The sequence below is a fragment of the Cheilinus undulatus genome, linkage group 8 (genome assembly GCF_018320785.1).
Source record: "Cheilinus undulatus linkage group 8, ASM1832078v1, whole genome shotgun sequence".
In the NCBI taxonomy this organism is placed as follows: domain Eukaryota; kingdom Metazoa; phylum Chordata; class Actinopteri; order Labriformes; family Labridae; genus Cheilinus; species Cheilinus undulatus.
In genome coordinates this window covers 18,131,928-18,154,490 of record NC_054872.1, presented here as the reverse complement: position 1 = coordinate 18,154,490, position 22,563 = coordinate 18,131,928, and the positions used below count along the sequence as shown (strand labels likewise).

At 38.7% G+C, this 22,563-nt stretch overlaps 2 protein-coding genes across 4 annotated transcripts in view; both read left to right on the top strand.

Moving 5' to 3' along the window:
- Positions 1-7,075: 7,075 nt before the first annotated feature.
- On the top strand, positions 7,076-12,228 carry LOC121513212 (eomesodermin-like). 2 transcript variants are annotated; one of them, XM_041792806.1, is made up of 7 exons: positions 7,076-7,252; positions 8,465-9,090; positions 9,233-9,387; positions 9,638-9,759; positions 10,266-10,424; positions 10,721-10,782; positions 10,986-12,228. In XM_041792806.1, exons 2-7 carry the CDS (start codon positions 8,567-8,569, stop codon positions 11,773-11,775), a joined length of 1,812 nt encoding a protein of 603 aa, XP_041648740.1. In that variant the 5' UTR covers positions 7,076-7,252; positions 8,465-8,566; the 3' UTR covers positions 11,776-12,228. The 2 variants fall into 2 exon arrangements, with proteins under 2 accessions (XP_041648740.1, XP_041648739.1); XM_041792805.1 differs by having other exon boundaries at positions 8,441-9,090.
- A 3,338-nt stretch (positions 12,229-15,566) lies between these two features.
- Positions 15,567-22,563, top strand: part of LOC121513295 (ankyrin repeat and IBR domain-containing protein 1-like) — a 68,880-nt gene continuing 61,883 nt past the window's right edge. The window contains exons 1-3 of one of the 2 annotated variants that reach the window (XM_041792937.1): positions 15,567-15,755; positions 18,561-18,843; positions 21,830-22,130. In XM_041792937.1, coding sequence (XP_041648871.1) covers positions 18,656-18,843; positions 21,830-22,130 — 489 coding nt within the window. In that variant the 5' untranslated portion in view covers positions 15,567-15,755; positions 18,561-18,655. The remainder of the gene's footprint in view (positions 15,756-18,560; positions 18,844-21,829; positions 22,131-22,563) is intronic. The other variant, XM_041792938.1, reaches the window with a different exon arrangement.

Below are 22,563 nucleotides of genomic sequence, written 5' to 3'. Positions count from 1 at the left end.
TAACAGGATGTAGGACCAAACCATAAATGTGAGTGGGGGGGAGGAAGTGGGTCACTAGAGGCCTTTACCTTCTGCCATTTTCAGTCCCTGCTGGAAAATGTCTCTTCTTCAACAAATAATTTCTGGAATACATCCTTGGCTTACCTTTTAGAGCAGTAATTTATCAGGATTTTTTCATGATATTTTCATGATATTTAGATCATTTCTTTATGGATATGTAAATGTCTTGTCATAATAGTGGTTGCACAACTTTTCACATAGATAAACACATACAGTATTTCATACAAAACACAATGGCATTATTTTTTATTTATTTGCCTCAAGTCTTGAATCCCCGTTTGTATCCAAGTTTGAAAGTTTCATCTTGATCTGAAGAAAGTCTTTGCAGTCTGTTCTTTATGCACTGATAACTAATTAACAAAAGGAAGCAAAATATGAGCTGTAAAGATTTTAAAATTGCAAATGCTTAGATGACCTCAGACCAGAGGAGATCATGTTTCTCTCTTTTCTTTGAGGTCTGTAAAGAAAGCAGATCATTCAAGAGATCAGAGACCTGATCAAAGGTGATTAATTGCTAATTAATTAGGTCTGTATGTCTGTGTGTTGTTAAGGGGGCATTTCCCAGGAAGTGAGAAAGGCAAACCCTCAGGCCCAATCATGTCCCTTGCCTCAGAGCGTGTCTGTCGTGACATCACAAGCTGCGGCGGGCAGAGTTCCTGCCATGGCTGCGGACCAACAGACCTTCTGCTGCCAGCAGGGTGGCAGTGGCCTAGGGCAGGGCGGCAGTGGCCAGGTCACCAGCTTTTTCCTCCTGCCTGGCAGGAGCTCTGCGGGAGGAGAGGCCGGCAGGATGGCAACATGTCAGAAACAGCCCTTTAGACGTGTCAAAAAGCAGGCACAGCTAGGGGAAGCTGCTCATCGAGCGTGACAGAGAGAGGAGAGGCCATTATGCAGACGGGCTGCCCAATAGACACATTAGAACCCAACAGCAGTAAGTGGTGGATACAAGTGATGGATATGAAATATTTCTGGTAGTGACATGAAGGGATTCAATCAACAAATTTTACTTTTTTAATTTTTTAATCACAGGCACTAATAATAAATTCCAGATGCCCGTATGTATTCAGATTAAAGAGCAAGGTGAAATGCAGACATTAGAATCATTTTAAAGACCCCCTTTATATTCTTTAAGAAATTATTGCATTATTATTTTGCATGTCTTTTCAATTGTCCTCCACTCTGTATTACAGTAGCTTCTTTCTTAATGCCCTCTTGTGCTTGGGTTAAATCAATATGTGTAAAGCAGGGGTACACAAACCATGGCCTGTGGACCACATGTGGCCCGTGGTCTACTTTTAATTGGCCCACAGTAAATTCCAAAAATAAAATAATATACTGACCACAGTAGAAATGAAAGCTTGTGTGTGACTGCTTTGTACATTTTAACAGTCAGCAGTGCTGCTGTGATAATTTTATAAACAAACATTTTGACAAGAAAAATGTGTTAATGCACTTTCATTTTCATGATGAACACTGTATTGTCAGCCTGGATGTGATGTATGGCTGTTTTTTTTCTCTAACCAGTTTCTATGCATATCTTAACTTGCACTGAATTTGTTTTACTACTTTTGTACAATAAAAAGATGAGGCATATCAAAAAGGCCCAGTCTTCCTTTTGGTTTGTGGCCCTCTATGAAAAAAAGTTTAGACATCCCTAGTTTAAAATATGTCACACAAGAAAGGATATGGAAGGAAGAACTACGCAACCATTTTACATCACTACCCAAATTAAGAGTCCTATATGCCAATCTATTTTTAATTTTGTCAAAATGAATATTCAAAAAAAGCTGGGGCGCTGTGTACAATGTCAATAAAAATAGAGTGCAATGATTAGCAAAACTCATTTAACCCATATTATATTCTTGATCGTGAATAAAAAACATGTCAGATATTTAAAAACTGAGACATTTTACCATTTCATGAAAATATTGTTTCATTTTGAATTTGATGGTAGCAACACATCTCAAGAAGTAGGGATGGTGCAACTAAAGGCTGGAAAAGTAAGTGCTACCAATGAAAAATGGCTGGAGGATTATTATGCAACTAATTAGGTTAATATGCAACGAGCCAGTAACATGACTGGGTATAAAGGGAGCATTTGTGAGTGAGAGACTCTCTCAGAAGTAAAGATAGGCAGGGTTTCACCAATCTATGAAAAACTGCATTTAAAAATTGTGGAACAATGACAAGACTTGGACGATTCCACCACCTAAAGCACATAATACCATCAAAAGATTCAGAGAATCTCGAGAAATCTTTGCACAAGGAACAAGACCACAGGGCAATCTAAGATGCTCCTGAGTACAGCATTAAAACAGGAATAATTACTGATAATCACTGCATGGGCTCAGGGAGCACTTCCAGAAATCATTGTCTGCCATCCACAAATTGAAGTTAAAGTCATAATATGCAAAGAAGAAGCTGTATGTCACTATTCAGAAACGCTGCCTTCGTCTCTGGGCAAGAAAAAAAATTAAAACGGGCTGAGGAAAAATGGAAAACTGTTTTGCCATCACTGATGGTATGGGGTTACATTAGTGCCTATGGTGTGGGCAGCTTACACATCTAGAAAGGCACTATCAATGCTAAAATGTATGTAGAGGTTTTAGAGCAATGCTAAACCGCATACTGCATCTATTACAACAGCATCGCCTCACAGTGGAGGAGTCCAGGTGCTGAAGCAATAGAAAACATCATTTGGAGCATCACAAAACAAAAAATCTGTCAAAGGAGACTCAGGACCATGAAGCAGCTAGAATCCTACATCAGAAAAGAATGGGACAACATTCCTCACCCAAAACTCCAGCAAATGATCTCCTCACTTCCCAGACATTTACAGGCTGTTGTTAAATGAAGAGGGTATGCTCCCGTTGGTAAATACGGCCCTGTGCATACTTTGTTGAGATGTGTTGCTGCCATTAAATTCAGAAAGAGAAAGTGAATAAAATATTGGTTTTTGAGATTTTCAAATCATTGCATTGTGTTGTTATTTACATTTTACAAAGCGCCCCAACTTTTTTGTAACTGGGGTTGTAGATATCTACAAGGTTTCACTGTACAACTGGCGTATAAAAATCACTCATGTTTGTTAAATGAGGTCATGGTGTCTTAATATGCAGGGTTTCTGTGTTAAGGTAGCATATGAAAACCTTTTCAACAGATAAAGGTGAAAGCCTTCAGGTGTCAAACTCTCCATACATCCTCTACACAATAAAAAAAAACATCCAAGTTCAGAAGGAAATATTAAAACATAATTTACATTATCACTTTGATCAACATGACTTTTAATGACACACTTCATCAGTAAATTTGACTCACTTTTTTGCTTGATTTTTACATATTTGTACATATTTTTACATTGCTAAATGTTTGAGTGAAAGTCCATGCTCCTTCACTGCACAAAGTAAATAGAGGCTGGTATAGAAACTTTTTTGAGGCTCAAAAAAGTTCTCACTTCTGACTCATTGGTTCTAGTGTTAAAGCACGTGATCAGATGTGTTTATATGTCAGATAGCTAGATGCTAAATAAAGAAGCAGAATGCTGAAAGAAGACAGACTTTAATGTGCTTGGATTAGAAAAAGGATTTGTCTTGGTGAGCATTTTTACATGTATCATTCTATTGTACATTTACACTGATAAATGAACTGCTAAACAAAAAACCTGTCATGTTGTGGGCAAAGAGAATGAAGGAGGTAATTCAGGATTGTTGAAAGCAGAATTCTCACTCTATATTCATGACTCCTGAAGCAATCAAACAACTAAATCAGTTTATCAGTGCACTCAGCAGAGGTGGTTTAGCTTTTCGACAGTTTGCTGTTCAAACAGTTTACCCAAATAGTTAATTTGTCCTGTTTGGTGTGTGCCATGTTTATTTCAGAGGTGGCGACCTGCTTCATTAATCCTCTAACTCGTCTTTATCATGCAAACTTCTCCTTGAGCTGCAGCAGCTGAGCATCGTCTGCTGCTGAGAATGGAGTGAGGCTGAAAGGAGCCCCATTAGCACATTCATACAGCACCATTTAAAGTCTGAACATGGTTTTCTTTGAACTTAAGGAGTTGATTTTGGAAGAATCAAGGAGGAAACTGTCTCATATGAGAGACCCATTTATCAGTGAATCCTCAATGAATAAACTTGAATGGATAAACTTGGATGTATATTGGAGCAACAGATGGGCAACTTTCAACCAGACCTGGATTGTTTAACTGCAGTGAAACACACACACAATGTAAAGTTACACTTGTGTGTTTCAGCCTTAACTTATCGATCCACTCATACAGAATTTAAAGCTATTTTTAAAAACATCTCTGCCACTTGCTGTACAGACCAGTCATTTCATGAAAGTACAGTATTTTCCTTCTATCTCAGTACAAGTCTACTAACTGCTGAGCTGTATCTTACTGCTAATATCACCACGGTAACTTACACAAGGTCTTTTAGCAGTAATCAAATTGCATCTCTGTTAAGTTGAAAAGCAAAAAAAATTTAAAAATCACCAAATAACCTACCTTTTGAAGCATCAGTTCTGACATAGACTTTTTTGCTATTTATTGATGGATTAATTATTTTGCTTGACAATAAATCATCCTCAAGAATGAAGTGCTTTGCTTGATTTCCAAAAATTTCTTTCAAATGTAAAAATTCTTGTGATGCACTTTCTCCAGTAATAATTATTTTAGGAAGCTGAGAAGAGGTTTAGGGGTGCGCCATCACTCCTTTAAGGGGTCTAAAATTGCCTATAGCATGGCATGGACCCATTTCGTCCTCTGAGCTGCTCAGCGGATGTCAAAGTAGGAGGCAGTTGGCTTCTTAAAAATAATACAAACATCCACAGCAGCAGGATGTCAGTACGCAGCATTCACAAATGTTGGTTGTGTCTTCTTGATGGACTACTGCTACCCATGGACAACAAAAGCCTATGTGGGGAGATTTGAAGGGGATCTAAAATGATTACAGTAAAAATTTTAAACATATATATACATATTTTTTAACCCTCTGAAGTCAATAAACAGCATGCTTTCAGGGGGGTAGACAAGGTTTCAGTAGTGTTTAGAATCGTGGTTTGAATGTCCTCTGGATCTGTAGACTGTAAGTTTTCCACTCCACCCTCTCCTATGTAGAGAGTCCATTTTAGGATTCAGACTCAGGTGTCAGATCTCAGAAAAAAAAGCCTTCAGGTCTCATGAAAACATGAGTCAAATTGATAGATATACGCTTATATGCTGAATTTTAAACTTCTACTAAATGCATTACTGGATATGTTTTGCAACATCTTTTCTATGAACTCATCCCACCATACAGACTTACCAACTCATAAACTTTCTCAGACTGTTATTTAAAGATCTCCTGAAGGCTCAGTAAAGAAAGGGGGAAGAAGGGTCTTCTAAGGAAAGCAGGGAAAGAAAAGAGAGTGAGGTCCTGAAAAATGCTCTACAACAGGGGTGTCAAACTCAGTCAAGGCTAAGGTCGGATTCTGAATTTAGGTCTAACCTGAGAGTTTAGATCCTAAATGGAACAAAAGAGACAGAAAAAGGAATGTTCTTTTAAAGCACATCATTCACAGAAGGACAAGAGCGCAAATATTTTATTTTACAGCATGGAAATTTAGCAATTCCTTGAGAAATTTCCCAATTATGTTGGAAAAAAAGTTTTGTTATCTTGAGAAAAGACTGAGTTGTACTTGCTATATCAAGAAAACATTTAAATATATATAGATATGTATGTAGATATTCTGTATGCCTACTTTGGGCTTTATAGTAGATCACAAACTTTTTGCCAACCCACTGGAAACAGCTGCATGACCCAACTATAGATCCTGACCCACCACTTGAGAACCTTTAATCTATATGAAATCATACAATCAAGTCCCTTTCAGATTTCTCTTTTACTGTATAGCATGTGATATATAATAATAGTAACATTTGGAACATTAAAGAGTTAATTTTGTTAAGTTTTCTCCAAAGTGATGAGTGTTGGGGGTTGGGGCTAACCGAGGCAGCCTTTCAAACACAGTTCCAACTTTTCAAAGTTTTCTCTTTGCCCCTTTTTATGTCTTTAACTGTTTTTTGGTTCCTAATGCAGACCATGAAGAACTGATAAAAGGATCGATCAAACCAATACTGGCACTTTTCGGAAATGATATCTACAAAACATGAATGCAGCTGAGTTTGAATCATGTCAGCTCCATTTGACTAGTCATTGGTGTACCAAGCTGGTTAAAAATGAAGAAAGGTTTGTTATTTCTATTATATATTATAGATTTTTATAATCAGCTGCATATGTTTCCATTTTTCAAAGTAAAAGGCTGCTACTTATTCATACATTTTTCAAGTAGGACAATACCTGTAAGTGAAATTGGCAGAAACTTTCATTTTGTTGACTGGCTGATATGGCAAGTGTGCTAAGATTTTTTTTTTTAGTACAGTATGTTGTAATATTGATGTCAGATCAGTCTCTGCACCTCTTTATTTATTAGACTGGGGTTTATTGCCAAATACATAAATATATTGTCTTGTGCTCTAGGTGTCAGATCAATAAATATTAAAAGTAAAATAAAACAGTGAGAAAAAAAGTAGAGAGAGAAATATTAGAAAGTTAGAAACTTTTTAAACCAGAAATTGAGGACAATATAGTGAAAGTTACTGTATGTGCAATAGGAGCAGTGAAAGCAATCTCCTTCTATTTCCGTTCAAAAGAGAAGGATTTTGTTTTGAAAGTTAGAAATTCTTACAAATTTACAGGCCAGTCATTGCCAGTTTCAGCCCCATAGAGCCAAATATACTGTAAAGTATTTTGAACCCCTGTGTGGATGTTATTCTCGTGATGTTGCTGTGACAGTGTTGATCCGGAGACTCTCGTGGACTGGGACAGAGTCAGGCTCTTATGATGCTGAGGATCCCCTGCCCCTCCCCTGGAGATCAGAGGAGGATCTGATAATAGGCTGCTATCTATCTGTGCGTCATGGCCACAAGGAGAGAGCTGTGCGCCTCTACTCTGTCATCAGTCCGCCTCCACATGGCTCAGGCTTTATTTCAAACTCCCTCCTCTGCCACAAACACAACATGATGCCATGTGCCGGCATGGACTCACACTTGTGCAGCTTTTTAGGCGCGTAATTGTTGCCTGCGAGATTTTTGTTTATTTACTTTCATTTATTTTCGTGATTTTCATATGGGAACCAGAAGAATCGCTTGGTAAGTTCCTTATTCAAAATTTATTCTGGAATAAATTTAAGATAATGCATTTTTTTTGTGATGTAAAATATTTAATACATGAATTAGAAAATTAGACAGAGGACATAAAGTTGCTGCGTAATGTGTCTTTATTCTTTTTTCCTCGAGTGTCTTTTACACGTTTGTTGTTTCTTATATTGAACTGTCTGATCCTAGAAACATCACAGGTTTCTTCACACGGAAAAATAATTAGCTATTTCCCCTTTTTCATGTCGCATATCCCGTTGGGACGCAGAGCCCAGTCCGAATGAATGAATACAAATTCATTATCTCTGAATAACATTATAGGATTAACTGCGCCTGGAATGCTACTTTTATTCGTTCAATTTTTCAATCAAAATAAATTCACTTAGACTGTTATCCAAGGTGTTTTTTTCTCAACCTTGTTCTGAAAATATTTCTTAAGGCAAAAATTAAAATTCGAATTAAAAAAAAAAAAAACGAAGTCGTTTGTTTTTACCGAAAAATGTGTGGTTGCGTCTTCTCTAGGCCCATGAGTCTCACTCGTTGTGGGCGAGCTTTCAGCGTAGTTTTACATGCACCCCAAAAATCACTGCAGTGCTTAAAGTTTGTCAGATGATTTACAAGAAACTGGCGCGTGCCTCAAGCAGGTATCATTCTTTCTATTTCGATATTAATCAAAAAAAACTGAAAGTCAACATTCACTTCAGTTTTTTCTGTTCATTCTCCATATTAGTGCATCACTTACACCTGAGCTATATACTTTTTCATCATTCAACTTTCTGATTCTCATTTTTAATCTGCAAAAATACATGTTGATTATTTTCTACATTACATTTATTGTAAAAAAAAACCCTCTCCAAACACCATGTTTAAACACAGAAAAAAAGAGGTGCAATAATAGGAGCACCTGTGCCAACGTTGACTTTATTTTAAAGCCACTGAATTCTAGAATCCTTTAATTATTAAAATTCAGCAAATCAGGATTAAAGTTGACAGCCACACCCTTATACGCCCACAGACTCTTTCTGCTACATATGTAGCTCACTTTCGGCTGCCATCTCATTATATTTTCGTTTACGCGCAATTTGACAATTTGGCGCACAGGCCTTCCGAGTGTGGGTGAATCTGGTGTCTTTTCAGGCTGCTCTTGTTAACCGTAATGTTTTTCTGTATTTTTAATTCCAGACTTTTTACACCTTTTATCATCAGAAGGCATCTGGCGCAGAATATTTCTGCTAGAGGGAGGAAAATTTCAACTTGGATCGAAGAAGCAACCAAACCCTGTCTCAAGTCTGAGTTAAGACTGAAGTGATGCTGGGTAATGAAGGAGAGAGCAGCACCTTCTCCTCCACCAAGGAAGCAGCGGGTGAGAGGTGTAAATCTCCGGCTGTGGACGGAGACGACCCTGCAGCTGGCAGCAGGTACGCAGAGCACGGGATGGCTGCTGACCGCTACTACATCCCTCCGAGTGTCTCCAAACAGAGCCCAGAAACTCCAAACCCCTGCTCTTTTATCCCCTACACACCCAGTGGGGCGGTTTACAGCCCTTCCGGCGCAGGCAGGTACCCCTCATCCATCCACCTGGGCTCAGTGTTGCCCCCCGCGGGATTTTCTCCCTCCACAGCCGGCCGCAGTCACTTCAGCTCGGCGTATCAACTCGGACAAGGCCCCGGCTGCATCTATCCTTCATACACCGGCTCAGGGTCCGCTCTCAGTAACATAACTTTATCTGCAGGCGGCCCCGGGATGAGGGCCCAAGTTTATCTCTGCAACCGGCCCCTGTGGCTCAAGTTCCACCGGCATCAGACTGAGATGATCATCACAAAACAGGGCAGGTAAGCGCAAGAAAAACACAGGAGCAATGTTTCAAAGGCATTTCACTGAATAAAAATTCAAGTTGATTTTTTTTTCAAAAAGGTATTAATGGTGTCTCTAAAGCAATACATCTCTTTTTACTGTCTTGTTTTGTGTTTGCAGACGGATGTTCCCCTTCCTCAGTTTTAACATCGCTGGTTTGAACCTGACATCACACTATAATGTGTTTGTGGAGGTGGTGCTGGCGGATCCAAATCACTGGAGGTTTCAAGGTGGCAAGTGGGTCACCTGTGGGAAGGCAGACAACAGTAGCCAAGGTTCTGAAAAAGAGAGATAATATAAACGTGTCACCTTGTTATAAACTTTTGGATAGGCAGTCTAAATTTAACAATAAAATGAGAAGACTGCATGGAATTTTCTATTCTAAAACTAAAATATCTTGGTACAAAATAAGAAAAATTTACATGCGTTAAAAATAAAATAGGTGTGACTTTTTAAACACTATCCACTTTGTTCTCGGTTTTGGCTGCAGCTGGCTGTTAAAATGTAATTTTTTTCTTATTTCAGGGAACAAAGTCTACATCCACCCGGAGTCTCCAAACACAGGAGCGCACTGGATGCGACAAGAAATCTCTTTCAGCAAACTGAAACTCACCAACAACAAAGGGAACACTCACAGTACTTCACAGGTATCCAAACTAAAACAAAACATCAGCCAAGGTCTTTCCTTCACTAAGTATGTAAATTAACTGTTTGATAATGTCTTTTTTGTATCTACATTCAAAGGAACTCGGATGAACCCTTTCCAGTATCCCTTTGCGTTGTTTATGTACTGAAAAGTACAAATTTAACATCGATTACCGGGATAAATGGTGCGTAAAAGGCGATATTTAGCGCACTAGTTGTATTTTACGCACCATTTGGATGCGGTTGTACTTTATGAATTTAATCTTAAAAGGACATAAAATTTTCTTCGCTCACGTGATGTTTTATCTGCCCACAAAATTAAACAAACGCGAGCTTTAAATAAAGAAACGCACCAGTGTAATTTAGGACGCAGCGTAAACTCGCTGTCAAGCTGCGTCATTGTGGAAACGCGTAAAAATGCAATCTTTTCTTGAGGGAAAGTCAGCTGGTGCATTTGAGAAAAAATATGGCGCCTCTTTTAAATTGTGCTTTGGTCGTTTTTATTTAGATGATCGTCCTGCAGTCGCTACACAAGTATCAGCCGAGGCTGCACATCGTGGAGGTGACAGAGGACGGCGTGGAGGATATCAGCAGTGACATGAAAACTCAGAGCTTCACCTTCCCAGAGACCCAGTTTATAGCTGTCACTGCCTACCAGAACACTGATGTGAGCATGAACCACTCACACTGTGACCCATGCCATGATCCACTTTTTGATTCACATGCTGCCATTACCAAATAGTCAGACAATATTTCTGTTCTGTCAATTGCATGAAATATTTGATTCATTTTTAACTCATTCAATGGAAAACAACAGTTAATGTTTTTCTTACATTTTTTAAACATCTACACTTTGATAGATACTGGCCACAGACCTATAACTGCATGATTATTATGAAGATTTTTTTCCTCTTATTGTGACAAATCAACATTAAATTTATTCATCTATTTTCTTTCTTCTAGATTACACAGCTGAAAATTGATCACAACCCATTTGCCAAAGGATTCAGAGATAATTATGACTCGTGAGTATTTTAATATTCTTGCGTTCACTAAATGTGATAGATGTTTATTGCCTTGTTTAAATATGTTGCAGTTCCCTTTATAAATGAAGCATCTGATGATCTTTCTTTCATATTTGAGTGACAGCTCATCTTGAAAGAGAATTTCACACCTTGTTTTTTCCCACCTGCCTCTTGTTAACTTGAAGTTCATGTTTGTATTTCAGGATGTACACGGCTCCAGAGAACGACCGCCTCACCCCCTCTCCCACCGACTCTCCCCGTGCGCACCAAATTGTCCCCAGCACCCGCTACACAATGCAGCCCCTCTTCCAGGATCAGTTTGTCAACAACCTCCCCCAGCACCGTTTCTACAACAGCGAGAGAGCCGTGCCGCAGACTAACAACCTCCTCTCACCTCAGCCTGAAGATGGAGCGTCACAGAGGTGGTTTGTCACCTCCATGCAGCAAGGAGGAAACAGCACAAGCACCAGCAACAAGCTCGATCTCACACCATATGAGGGGGAATACTCGAGCTCCCTGCTGCCTTATGGTATCAAATCTCTGTCCATGCAAACATCCCACGCTCTCAGCTACTACCCAGACTCTCCTTTCACCACCATGTCTGCAGGGTGGGGGTCTAGAGCAGCCTACCAGAGGAAGGTTACCCCCAGCCTTCCTTGGTCCCCTAGACCCAGTCCTACTGCTGGTTTCCCTGAGGACTCAAACAAAGTGAAGGTGCAGATAGAGGAAGAGGTAAACGGCAGCGGAGGCCTGATCTCCTCCTGGACAGAGACACAGGCGTCAGCTCTGTCTCTAGACAAAGCTGATTCTTATTCTTCAACCTGCAAACGAAGGCGCTTGTCTCTGAACGGCCCCAGCACTGAGGACTTGCCCACTGACATCAAATGTGAGGACTTGGCACCTGCTGCAGCCAACAGCAGTGGCTCCTATGGCAAAGAAGCCCCTTCATCCAAAGGCATGGCAGCTTACTATTCCTTTTACACAAACCCTTGAGTGCTTTTTCCTCTTAAATGCTTCATTAATCATTTGCAAACTCTGTTGACCTTCATCTGCCACCATGAAAAAGAACATTTATTTGCTTTTTGCCATGTGCACAATCAGAATTTCTATGGTAATTTTTTCCTTTTTTTGTAATAAAAAAAGTTCATTTCAAGGGTGCATCAAACAATGACACCAAAATCAATGTGTGTGGAATGATAAGCATTAACATCCTGTGAAATGGCTTTTATATCTATTCAATCCATTTGTCTTTATACACAGCCTTCTATTTGAAAGTGCCAAAGCATTAGTTTTTAGGTTTCACCACTTTAAAAAAGGTTTATGTCTGTTTTTGTGAGTACATTGCTGTATCTGCCTTTAAACCAAGGCTACATGTTTACAGATTATTTATTAAAGGTCTGTTGATATAAAACTTGTGCACTCCTGAATGTGAGGTTAATATGATGTATATACAGTCATGGCAATGTTCAGATGTTTGATAATAAAAGCCATGTATGTTCTTCTTAGTGTCTGAATGAATTATTCAAGTCTTAAGACATCTTTATCCCCTTTTCTTCAACCCGTCTTACTTTAATTGTAATGGGTAAATGTGATTATTAAAAAAGGCATAACTTGACATTTGAATCCACTGGTTAAAGACTGTCTCATCATGGGCAGAGCTATGGGGTGGCTTTCAGGGCCAAAGCCCCTAATGTTTTCACAACAGTCCAGAATCCTTCAGGCTCATAAGAAAACTAGAAAACTAGAGGATGACAATTGAATTGACCCTGTAAATTTAATTTTGAAGCCAAATTGACATTAGCATAAACAATCACAACACCTACATTAAATCCCAAACCTAACTGTGTCATATAGTCTAATTAAAAAGAACAACAAGAAACACATTTTTGAGATGCAGGAGGGAAAATTAGTGATATTTAATATGACAGTTTTAGACCACTAAAGACTGTTTGAATTCATTTCAAAACAAAAATATATCATGATGAAATGTTAACCTTAAATGAAGCTATATTTTTTCCCAAACTGTGTACAGTTTCTGTGCCTCATATTTGTACTCAAAATGGCTTGAAAGTTGTTCCTCTTGGGAATTAAAAAATTACATTGATAACCCCTGGACCCTTCTGTGCTTAGGACAAGCCCCTCGTGTTTCTGATGTCTAGCTCCACCTCTGTCTCATATTCTGAACAAGGCGTCACACTGAAAACAACAAATCTTTTCAAGTGCATGTGTGTAATCTTTAGTCATAAATATATGCATGTGTTTAATATGAGCCCCATCCACCTGATGAGTTCAGATAAACATGAATATTACATGCAAAAATTAAGGCCAGATGTGCCTGAAATTACTGAAAACAGCTGCCAGTGCTGCATGTAAAATTCACTTGTTAAATGTCTGCAATAATATACATTAAAAAGTGTTTTAAAAATAATCAGATAAACATATAAGTTCAAGAAACTCAATAACTAAGTTTAAGAGTGCCTTTTGAGTGGCCCAGATTTACATACGAACCAAAGCATGCACAGCAGAGTAAGGTAAAGTAAATTACGTTTCATACATACATCTGAGATGCTTATTATGAAAAGGGGGCATTTTGAATAACACCAGGTCCATGTATTTGATGGTAACACTAAGACTGGACCATCCAACCCTGCAACAAAAAAAAAAACAGAGCACTTGTTTCCGTGGGCTCTGCCGCTCTCTAGTGGCATTTTGTTGCACTCACACCTCCTAAGTAAATAATTTTCCACTGTGGCCTGTTGAGCTGAAATTTCAGACTTGAATGCATATTATCAAAACATTGTCGTCAGTCTCTCAAGTATCAAGAAATCTCTTTAAAACTGCATCTTTAGAGTAAACTTATTTTATTTCATTCTTCTTTCAGTTGTATACCTTCAGTCTTCTAGATTTGGTACAGTTATGAGCACTGACTTATTCTTTCCTGGTTGACTGCAGAGAGTTTTAATAACAGATTTGAGTTCCTTATGTTTTCAGTTGAATCCAATTATGCAAAATACGATACTGTGTGCTTGACATCAACACCCTCAGAGCAGCGAAATGCAGGTGGATTTCAGCCATGGCAGGCAGTGCAGTGACTCCCAATAGCCACTTTGGCAGGTTGAATTTATGGTGACACAATCCGGGCCCTACACAAATGAAATTTGCTGTGAGTGCCAGTGTTTGTGAACTTTACTATGGTGGTAGATTCTTATTGCAGTGAGGTACAAGTAAAAGTACTGGTCTGTAAATCTACTTAAGTAAAAGTAAAAAGAATCTGATCTAAATGCTATGTTAAGAACTGAGTAGCTACTGAGGAGTTGCATAGTAAAACAGAACCTTTTCTTATTGGCAACAACAACCAGTGAATAGATCTCCTATCAGGTTATTTAAGTAAAATGACGCCTTTACACAGCAAAATTGACAGTGTTAATTAAACTCATACAGAGTTAAATTCCACACTTTAAAGGTGTCTGTATTGGTCTGCACTACATAAAGTTAAACTGCACTCTTGAAAGAAATATATTACAGTATGACAGAGTTGCAGTAACTTATGCAAAATATGACAGGAAGGGTCTCCTCTAGAAAGAATAAAGCAGACAGTCAACCTAATAACAAGGCAATGTGAACATATGAAGAATAGTCATTATGCATCCCTTAGGAACACCTACAGTCACAGTGGAAACTCTAACTCACTAGATAACTTCACTCATGGTGCAGATGTGGCTCACATCAAAAAAAAAAAACAACAAAAAAACAACAAACCACCAGAAACATGAGCAGAAGGACCCCAGCTGGGATCACTGTACAATGGGCAACATCCAAACACAACTAAACACTCTGACCAAGGGCATGATGGGGAACTTTGTCCTCATATTGCGCCAGATTTAAAATTGTAGTGAGTTGAACCAGCACTAGTGGATCAACACTGTCAAATAACTCCAACACGGTTAAAATCAACTCTGAGTGTTTAACCCTGAGATATCAACCCTCCACTTTTTGCTGTGTACAACAGCTGTTTTGGGATGTGATGTGGAATCATTCTCTCTATTTGCTACTGTGTAGTCAACAGAGGTGAAAAACGTACAGGAATATTGTACTAAACTAAAAGTACAGTTACTCTGGTTAAAAATTATTCAAGTAGAAAGAAATGTTCCAATTTTAAATTGTACCTAAAAAGTACAAGTACCAAGAAAAACTACTCAGTTACAGTCAATGGGGATTAATGGGAGAACTTTCTGGGGCCCAGCCAAACTGGGGGCCCATGGAGGTCGGCAAAATCATGGTTCACTGTAAAGTTAAGCTGTGACAAGCAGATTTTATCCTAAACCAGCAAAAATGGGTTAAAAGTGGCATAAAAAGGTGGAGAGCATGGACAAAAAGTAGCAAAAAAGTGTGTAAAAGTGGCAGAAAGAAGTGGCAAACTGGATAGAAAACGTGGTGAAATAGGTTTAAAAGTAGCACAAACAAATAACTTCAGCATTAGAACTCAATAATAGTTTGACACACATTTCAGCTCCAAAATGAAGTAACTTACTGTCAGGATGCTAGCCCTAATGCTACTGATCCAACATGCATTGACATCATCATAAAATCGTGGTTGGGAGGGCCCATTCGCTGTTTTACAGGGACACATAAGATTTTGTGGGCAGGCCTTTGTACAGTAGTTTGAGTAAGTGTAATAAGTTACTTTCCACCCCTGCATAAATATCACCGTTCAGCCCATGAACACATTAAGCCCCATCTCTACCCGCCTGTTTGGGGGGGTTTGATCCAACCTGGCAACCCGTCTATGAGGCAGCAGAGAGTCAACGGAGAGTTGACAGGAACAACATCACCGCTCTGAGCACACATTATTTATGGATTGCCTCACTTAACAAGAAGCGCCTCACTTAAGAAGAAACGCCTCTGTTTATTCTGCAAGTGAGTGACAGTTAATCCACGACATCAGGTCTAGAACAGCGAGCCTTACCGTCTGTGTAAGTCTGAATACTTGTTACTCATTGTTTACTGTGAGTTTATCAAAGTGCTAGCTAAGTTGGCTAGCAGCGCGGTTAGCTTGCTAGCTAACCCCGATAGCGTATGCACTGACGTTAGCCAACGCAGATGGTAGCGTCATGATGTTTTTATCTTTTTGAATAACAGTCAGCTAGCATGCACTATTGTGTATTGTGATCAGCGCTGGCTCATTTAACACACGGAATGGTTTGAAGCTCTCGTTATGTAAGGTCAGTGTGCTGTTGAATGTTTTTTTTTACGTACCGGAGTGAAACAAAGCGTTTTAGCGGACTGTTCATCAACACAACACACGTCGGTTCGTGCTAGCGTTAACGGTAAACACTACACAGCGTGGAGAAAGGCCTGTATGAAGGAGTTTAGTGACAAGTGGCAAGCTACGCAGAAAAACTGTGACATGTTTACATCATTAGCTGATCACTTTTAGATAGCTTTTGCGCTTAGTTGTTTGGTGCTGTCATGGGGAAATGTCGTTAACTGTTATCAGATGGGTTAAATAGTTAAACATATAAAGAGTAATCCAATCAGTGATATATGTTGCCATCTCCGAGGTTATGTAACCTGAGATAAGGTGTTTACAGAGGTTTAACAAGGTAGGACGTTGTCTGCTTTTTCTGTCATCTGATTGTGTGCACGCAGAAAGGTGTCTGTTATTACATGTTACAAGCTGACTCAGTGATGCAAGGAAAGTTATTAACATGAGTCATCAAACTTCATTGGTGATAGATGGGCTACGATTACTTATTATTGCTATTTGGATGAGTGATTTTGCAGTAATGCATGGAAAATATGCTGTATCTTAAATTTGCAGTGGATTTTCACATTGGAAGTATACAATGTTTACCTATTTAAGCAGGCTGAATAAAGAAAGATGCATGATTCATGCAGTTAAATAAACCTCTTACAAATCTGTTACAGAGGCTGAGGAGGAATCAAAGTCACACCCTTTTCAGGGCAGCCTCTGCTCCACTAACCTTCATTCCTCAGTGGATGATTTTATCATGAGTTCATCATCACCGCAATCTGAGAAATAACGGCCCTTGAGCTTGATGTCTGCTACCTTCCTTGATTCAAATATGACTACATCAAAGATAAATGAAAGAAGTTGTCTGTTTCTTAGATAAAAAGCAAATTACTTCCAGGGCTGCATTCATAGTGTAGGCCTAAGCAACCTGATTCAGATTTTTTTTTTTTTTTTGCTTTTATGTGACTCAGATCTTGACAATTTGAACAGCTAAAGTCATTTTGTATCCGCTCTTTTTAAGTCAGAGTTGGACTCCTTTTACTTGTGGATCCATGAAGTTGACACAGGAGTCTTTGCAGTGTGAGCAGACAAACAAACAACAAGAAACATTAGTGTTCACAGTGACAGCATAATTGATGAGCACTTAAATAAGAAGTGTCTTATCAGTTTTTGTTTAAACTGAGATGTGATTGTGCAGCTCTGTAATATTTGTAGATAAAAAGACTTCAGATATTTGTTTTCGATATTGACAGGTGTTTCTGTTGGTTTGTCAACCCCATTTATGCAAGTTAAGAGTACTTTAAACTTTGCTCTACAATACTTAACAATTCAACTGCAACAGAAACTACATCCTCAGAAGTTACAGTAACATCTCAGACAGTGCTCCTTTTTGTTTATCTGTTTAGTTTCATCTGGAAGTGAACATGATATACTCACCTCATGAAGGTCTCATTTTTGGCAGGATCATACCAAACTGCAGTTAGTTTAAGGCACATGAACTTAAACAATTTTCCTAAACCTCCACCCATCAGTTATCTATACTGCTAATCCAATTGGGCAAGAGGAGGGACACAGACTGGACTGGCTACCATCAATTTAGAGTCACTGATTAACCTAAATAGGATGTTTTTGGTCTGTGTGAGGAATTTGGAGTACCAAGAGAGAAACCAGGCATGCACTGGGAAAACATGCAGCTTCTGCATAGAAAGGCCCCTTATCCATGATAAATTTACCTATTGCTTTTTTTACCTCAGGAATAGAGTGGGATGTAAAAAAAAACCTACGAATTTCAACTTTTTTGTCTTGAAAAAGGCAGCTTTTTTGGCAGCTCTAACTTGTCTACACCAGAGCAATATTGTGCAGAAACATTTTATGTAATGGTGTTGAAAATTCACTATGAATGAATTTTATGGTATGCCTGGCTGAATGAGATGATTCCTTGTCCTGTTATTTGTGTTGACGCTCACCACAAATTACATAAAAGCGTCACACAGCCCAAACAGTTATGACCATATGGCGCTCCGGTGGAGGCGAAATGCTGACTCGATGAGTGTTGTTCGTAAGTCGAGGATATCTCGCTCCACAACGACTCCTGGCCTCAACGGGGTGGGAATCATTGGCACGGAGAGGCGGAAGCTCCTAGTGATGCCAGAGGAAGTCTTGTTCTTCTCTCTGTTTGAGGCTTGTTGGCACTATCTTTAGGTGTTCAAAACAAAAAAATAAAAAGAGAAACACAGGGAGGTGGGTTACAGAGCTGACACAGGGACTTGTCAGCAGAGCAGCCTGAACAACCTTGGAGATGCAAGTATAGTTCTTGTAATTCAGTGGGAGTGAATGCTGTTTTTTTTTTTTTTTTTCTTTTCTTTTTGAGACAGAGTCAAAAAATGTTTGAAGCATTTGAGAGAATCAGCTTGGGCTTTGTTATGAAAGAGTAGTTCGCTTATCTTTTTTTGTTATCAAGGCCTTGGATTCTGAATCAGCCAGAAAGGAATTTGACTTCTTTCTTTCTGTTTTTCATCTTCAGGACTTCAGTATGCTGGCCTTTTGGACTTGAGCAGGTTGAAGACAATTTAAGAGGTGACTGTGTCAAACAGAGCTTGGATCCACAGCAAGAAAGAGATGGGAAACACAGCGACCAAGTTCCGTAAGGCTCTCATCAACGGAGATGAGGCGCTGGCCTGCCAACTGTATGAGAGTAACCCACAGTTCAAAGAGGCTCTGGATCCAAACACTACATACGGAGAGTCCTACCAGCACAACACTCCGCTGCACTACGCTGCCCGGCACGGCATGACACGCCTACTCAGGTCAGAATGTGGCGGGGAAAATATATAAGAAAAATGTGTAGTCAATTGTCACATATTCTGCACTAGCTGCTGTAGGTTTGCAATAAATTGATATTGAAGGTTTGATAGAAGAAGGGCTTTTTTGCTTCTATGCTTTTCCTCTTTAATTTTTCTTTTATGACACATTCAAACGAATCCTTTGAGCATTTGTCATATGCTTATATTAGGACTCTTGTCTATCAACTGGTGCCACTCTCACTGTGCATTGCTGCAGCATAATAGAAAAAATCTCATGTTTTGTCTCTATATGTCTCTGTCCCATCTGTCTCTTCACATAGCCATCTGTTAGCAGCTCTCAGGAATGCAACATGCTGTGTTAGAATAGGACTGGCCTAGAAGAGCTTCCCTCCCAAAGAGATACCAACCTTGCATGTAATTGCTGACATCTCTCAGGCACTGTCACATCTCTGCTAATAGGGTGCTCAAATTTGCATTAAAAAACAAAAAAAAATACAGCTGTAAAACATATTTAAGTCAAATGGAAGCAAAATATGTAAAACATGGACTCTGTGAATTCTGTGATATAGGAGAGGTTGAGTATGAATCTTATTTTGATTTACCATGCCCCTTTTATCATAACACAGAAAATCTTTAATGAATGAAATGTATGTCCAAATTCCTGAAATGTTTTAGAGCAACAATTATGGCAGGATGGAGTTGTTGCGTATTTCAGTGTGTATAAGTTGGGCACTTTAGGCGCAAAACACAGTAGAAGTGTCAGGATGGTTTATTTGCTTAGTGTTATGATTGTCCATGTCTGCTTTTTGGCATCTGATGTCTTTGTGTTAATGATAATGTTTTGTTACCTTGTCTGTTTGTGGGTGACACAATGATGAGATTAAATCAGTGAATCAATCAAAACAGTATGAAAGGATGGAAAGATTAATAGAGAAACGGATGAATATGCTTATATGATTCTGACAGTTCTTGTTGGAACATTAAATGACGACTGATTTTGGATAATTGATTTTAAGGAATACCATGCAATGATATTTATTAGTTGAGTATGTACATTACCTCAAATTTTGCAGTTTGAAAGCCAGAGAATACCTTATTTTTCATAGTTGTAATATTAAAATATCTTGTCACCGCAGCCATGATGGCAGAACTGCCATGACAGACGTGACACATTACAAGTTACATGAAACAAACTTCTACGTAAGAAAGCCTGTTCTGCTATTGGATGCTGCCGATTTGTTGCTGTATTTCATTCATGTTCTGAAGTGCTTAGTTGTGATGGACAACAATTATTCTAAACCACTGCCTGTGCATTCTTTGTCCCAAGCATATAACTACACCCCCCTGAGCCCCCCTGAGCACAATGTTGCCCAACTAGACTTTTCCAAGCTGATAAGAGATGTGCTGCTCACCTTCGCTCACCTCTTCTGCAGAGGTGGAGAAAGTGCAAGACTTTTGTACTCCAGTAAAAGTATAGTTACTCTGGTTAAAATCTACTCAAGTAAAAGTAGGAAGTATTTATTGTAAATTTACTTTAAATACTGAGTTGCTTATAAGGAGTTGTACAGTAAAATCTGATCTTTCCTTATTAGCGAGAACAACATGATAATAGGTCTCATACCAGGTTGTGCAAGTAAAGGCACACCTCCATAATAAAGTAAATTACACAGCAAAATTTAGTTTTAATTAAACTCCTATAGAGTTAAATTTAACTATTTAAAGGTGTCTTTATTGGTCCACACTACACATACATAGTTTAAAACAACTGTTAAAGTGCCAAATATTTTACAGTATGATGGAAAATCTTGAAAATCTGTGGTAAAGTTGGTCTCCTTTGGCAAGAACAAAGCAGAGAGTCAACCTCGTTGCAAGGCAATGCGTACATGGGAGCACCTAAAGTCCTTTCAAACTCTAACTCAGTGGATGACTTCATTTATGGTGCAAACATCTCACCTCAAAACAACAATCCACCAAAAACATGAGTAAAAGAACATCAGCAGTCATCCGCTTTTGTGATGCACAGTCATTCTCTCTCTCCGTGCTGCTGTAGTCAACAGAGGTAAAAAAAAAAAAAAAAAAAAAGAAGTACTAGAGTATACTACCCAAGTAAAAACACAGTTACTCTGGTTAAAACTTAAGTACAAGTTAAAGTACTGATTTCAAAATGCACTCAAAAGCACCCCAAAAACTACTCATTTACAGTAATCTGATTAAATGTAATTCGCTACCTGCCACCCCTGCTCTGCTTAACAGTAAACCACCTTTTACTTTAGTGGATGAAATTCATGTAAGGAGGTAGAAAAGCTGTTAAAAAGGTCCTTTTGGTTTGTGCTTCAAATTATCCCAGAATGCTTTGCAATTACCTCATGGCACGGAGCAGGAAGGCCACTTTTAAACTGCTTTTCTCCTTCATTTTGTGAAAATATGTCATGAACCATAAAGGATGGTTTACTGTCTACTACACCATATGGTGTGATGGAATGCAGTTTTTTAAGTAGTCCTCAATAATAAAAGGTAAAAAGTGGAGGTGGGCTGAGCTAAGAAGCACATCTTTACTCATCATCTTTTGTCATTGTTTTGATTGAGAGCCGTTGGTGATGAAATTGATTGACATATAGTGCGTTTAATGTGCAAGTTTGATTTCTGTATTGGTCTCTACTTTGTTTGCTTTCATGAAGTCATCAGTTTTTTAAAACAACATTGCATAAAATACTATCAAATAAATGTTTACACCCAAAAATAGGCTAACACTAAAATCACACACACATTCAACAGAAACAAGTGATATATTTATGTACATATATTTTTTAACTTTTTTAGTTTCCAGTGTATAAAAATTATATTGTAAGATAAAACACGCAAGTATGGATTACAAAAAACATGAATACAGGTTAATAATTGTTGAACATGCAAGATTGCTTTGAGAACAAAACTGAAATATTAATGAGTTATTCGCTAAGATCAGTCTGTTCCTGTTCATATTCTTCAGGTCTTTTCTTCTAAACAAAGATGGGAATCCAAACAAGCGTAATGTGCACAATGAGACATCTCTGCACCTTCTCTGCATGGGGCCCCAGATCCTGACCTCAGAGGGGGCACTGCAACCACGGATCTCGCGGCCATATGAAGACAAACAGCGTCGGGCAGAATGTCTACAAATTATCCTGGCATGGACCGGAGCAAAACTGGACCACGGCGAGTACGAGGCGGCTGATGTGAATGCCACCGACAACAAGAAAAACACCTGCCTGCACTATGCTGCTGCCTCAGGCATGAAGACTTGTGTGGAGGTGAGAGTCCACAATCTTGTGGATATTTTTCTGTCTGGGGAAGTACAAAATAATCCCATGTGTGACTTGTAGGTGTATGTCCCATGTTCATAGAAAAGGGGTCAAAATTACCCTGAGGTTAACAGAAATTGTTTGGTATTTTGTAAATAAATGGTCATAGAAAAAGGTGTGCATTCATCCTTATTAATCCCTGCAGCAGGAAGTCACATACAAAGGCTACATGAAAGAATTATCACTGCTTGTCTTATTTGCCTGACTTTATTCTGAAATGGGCTTTGTGTATTACCCAAAGTACCTATGTAATTAGGAATCTTTTTTCTACACTAAAAGTCACATTTAAGATGAATTCATTCTTGATATTGATGAAAAAGTCTGCAGACAATCAAATTTTCATGACTCCATAGCCATTGATTTATCCAGATAATTCTGTGCA

Excerpts from the sequence above, each read along its gene's own strand:
- LOC121513212 (XM_041792806.1), top strand. The coding sequence starts at position 8,567 with ATGCTGGGTAATGAAGGAGAGAGCAGCACCTTCTCCTCCACCAAGGAA. Across the intron at positions 9,388-9,637 it reads GGCAGACAACAGTAGCCAAG|GGAACAAAGTCTACATCCAC; the intron begins GTTCTGAAAAAG and ends TTCTTATTTCAG. Across the intron at positions 10,425-10,720 it reads CTGCCTACCAGAACACTGAT|ATTACACAGCTGAAAATTGA; the intron begins GTGAGCATGAAC and ends TCTTTCTTCTAG.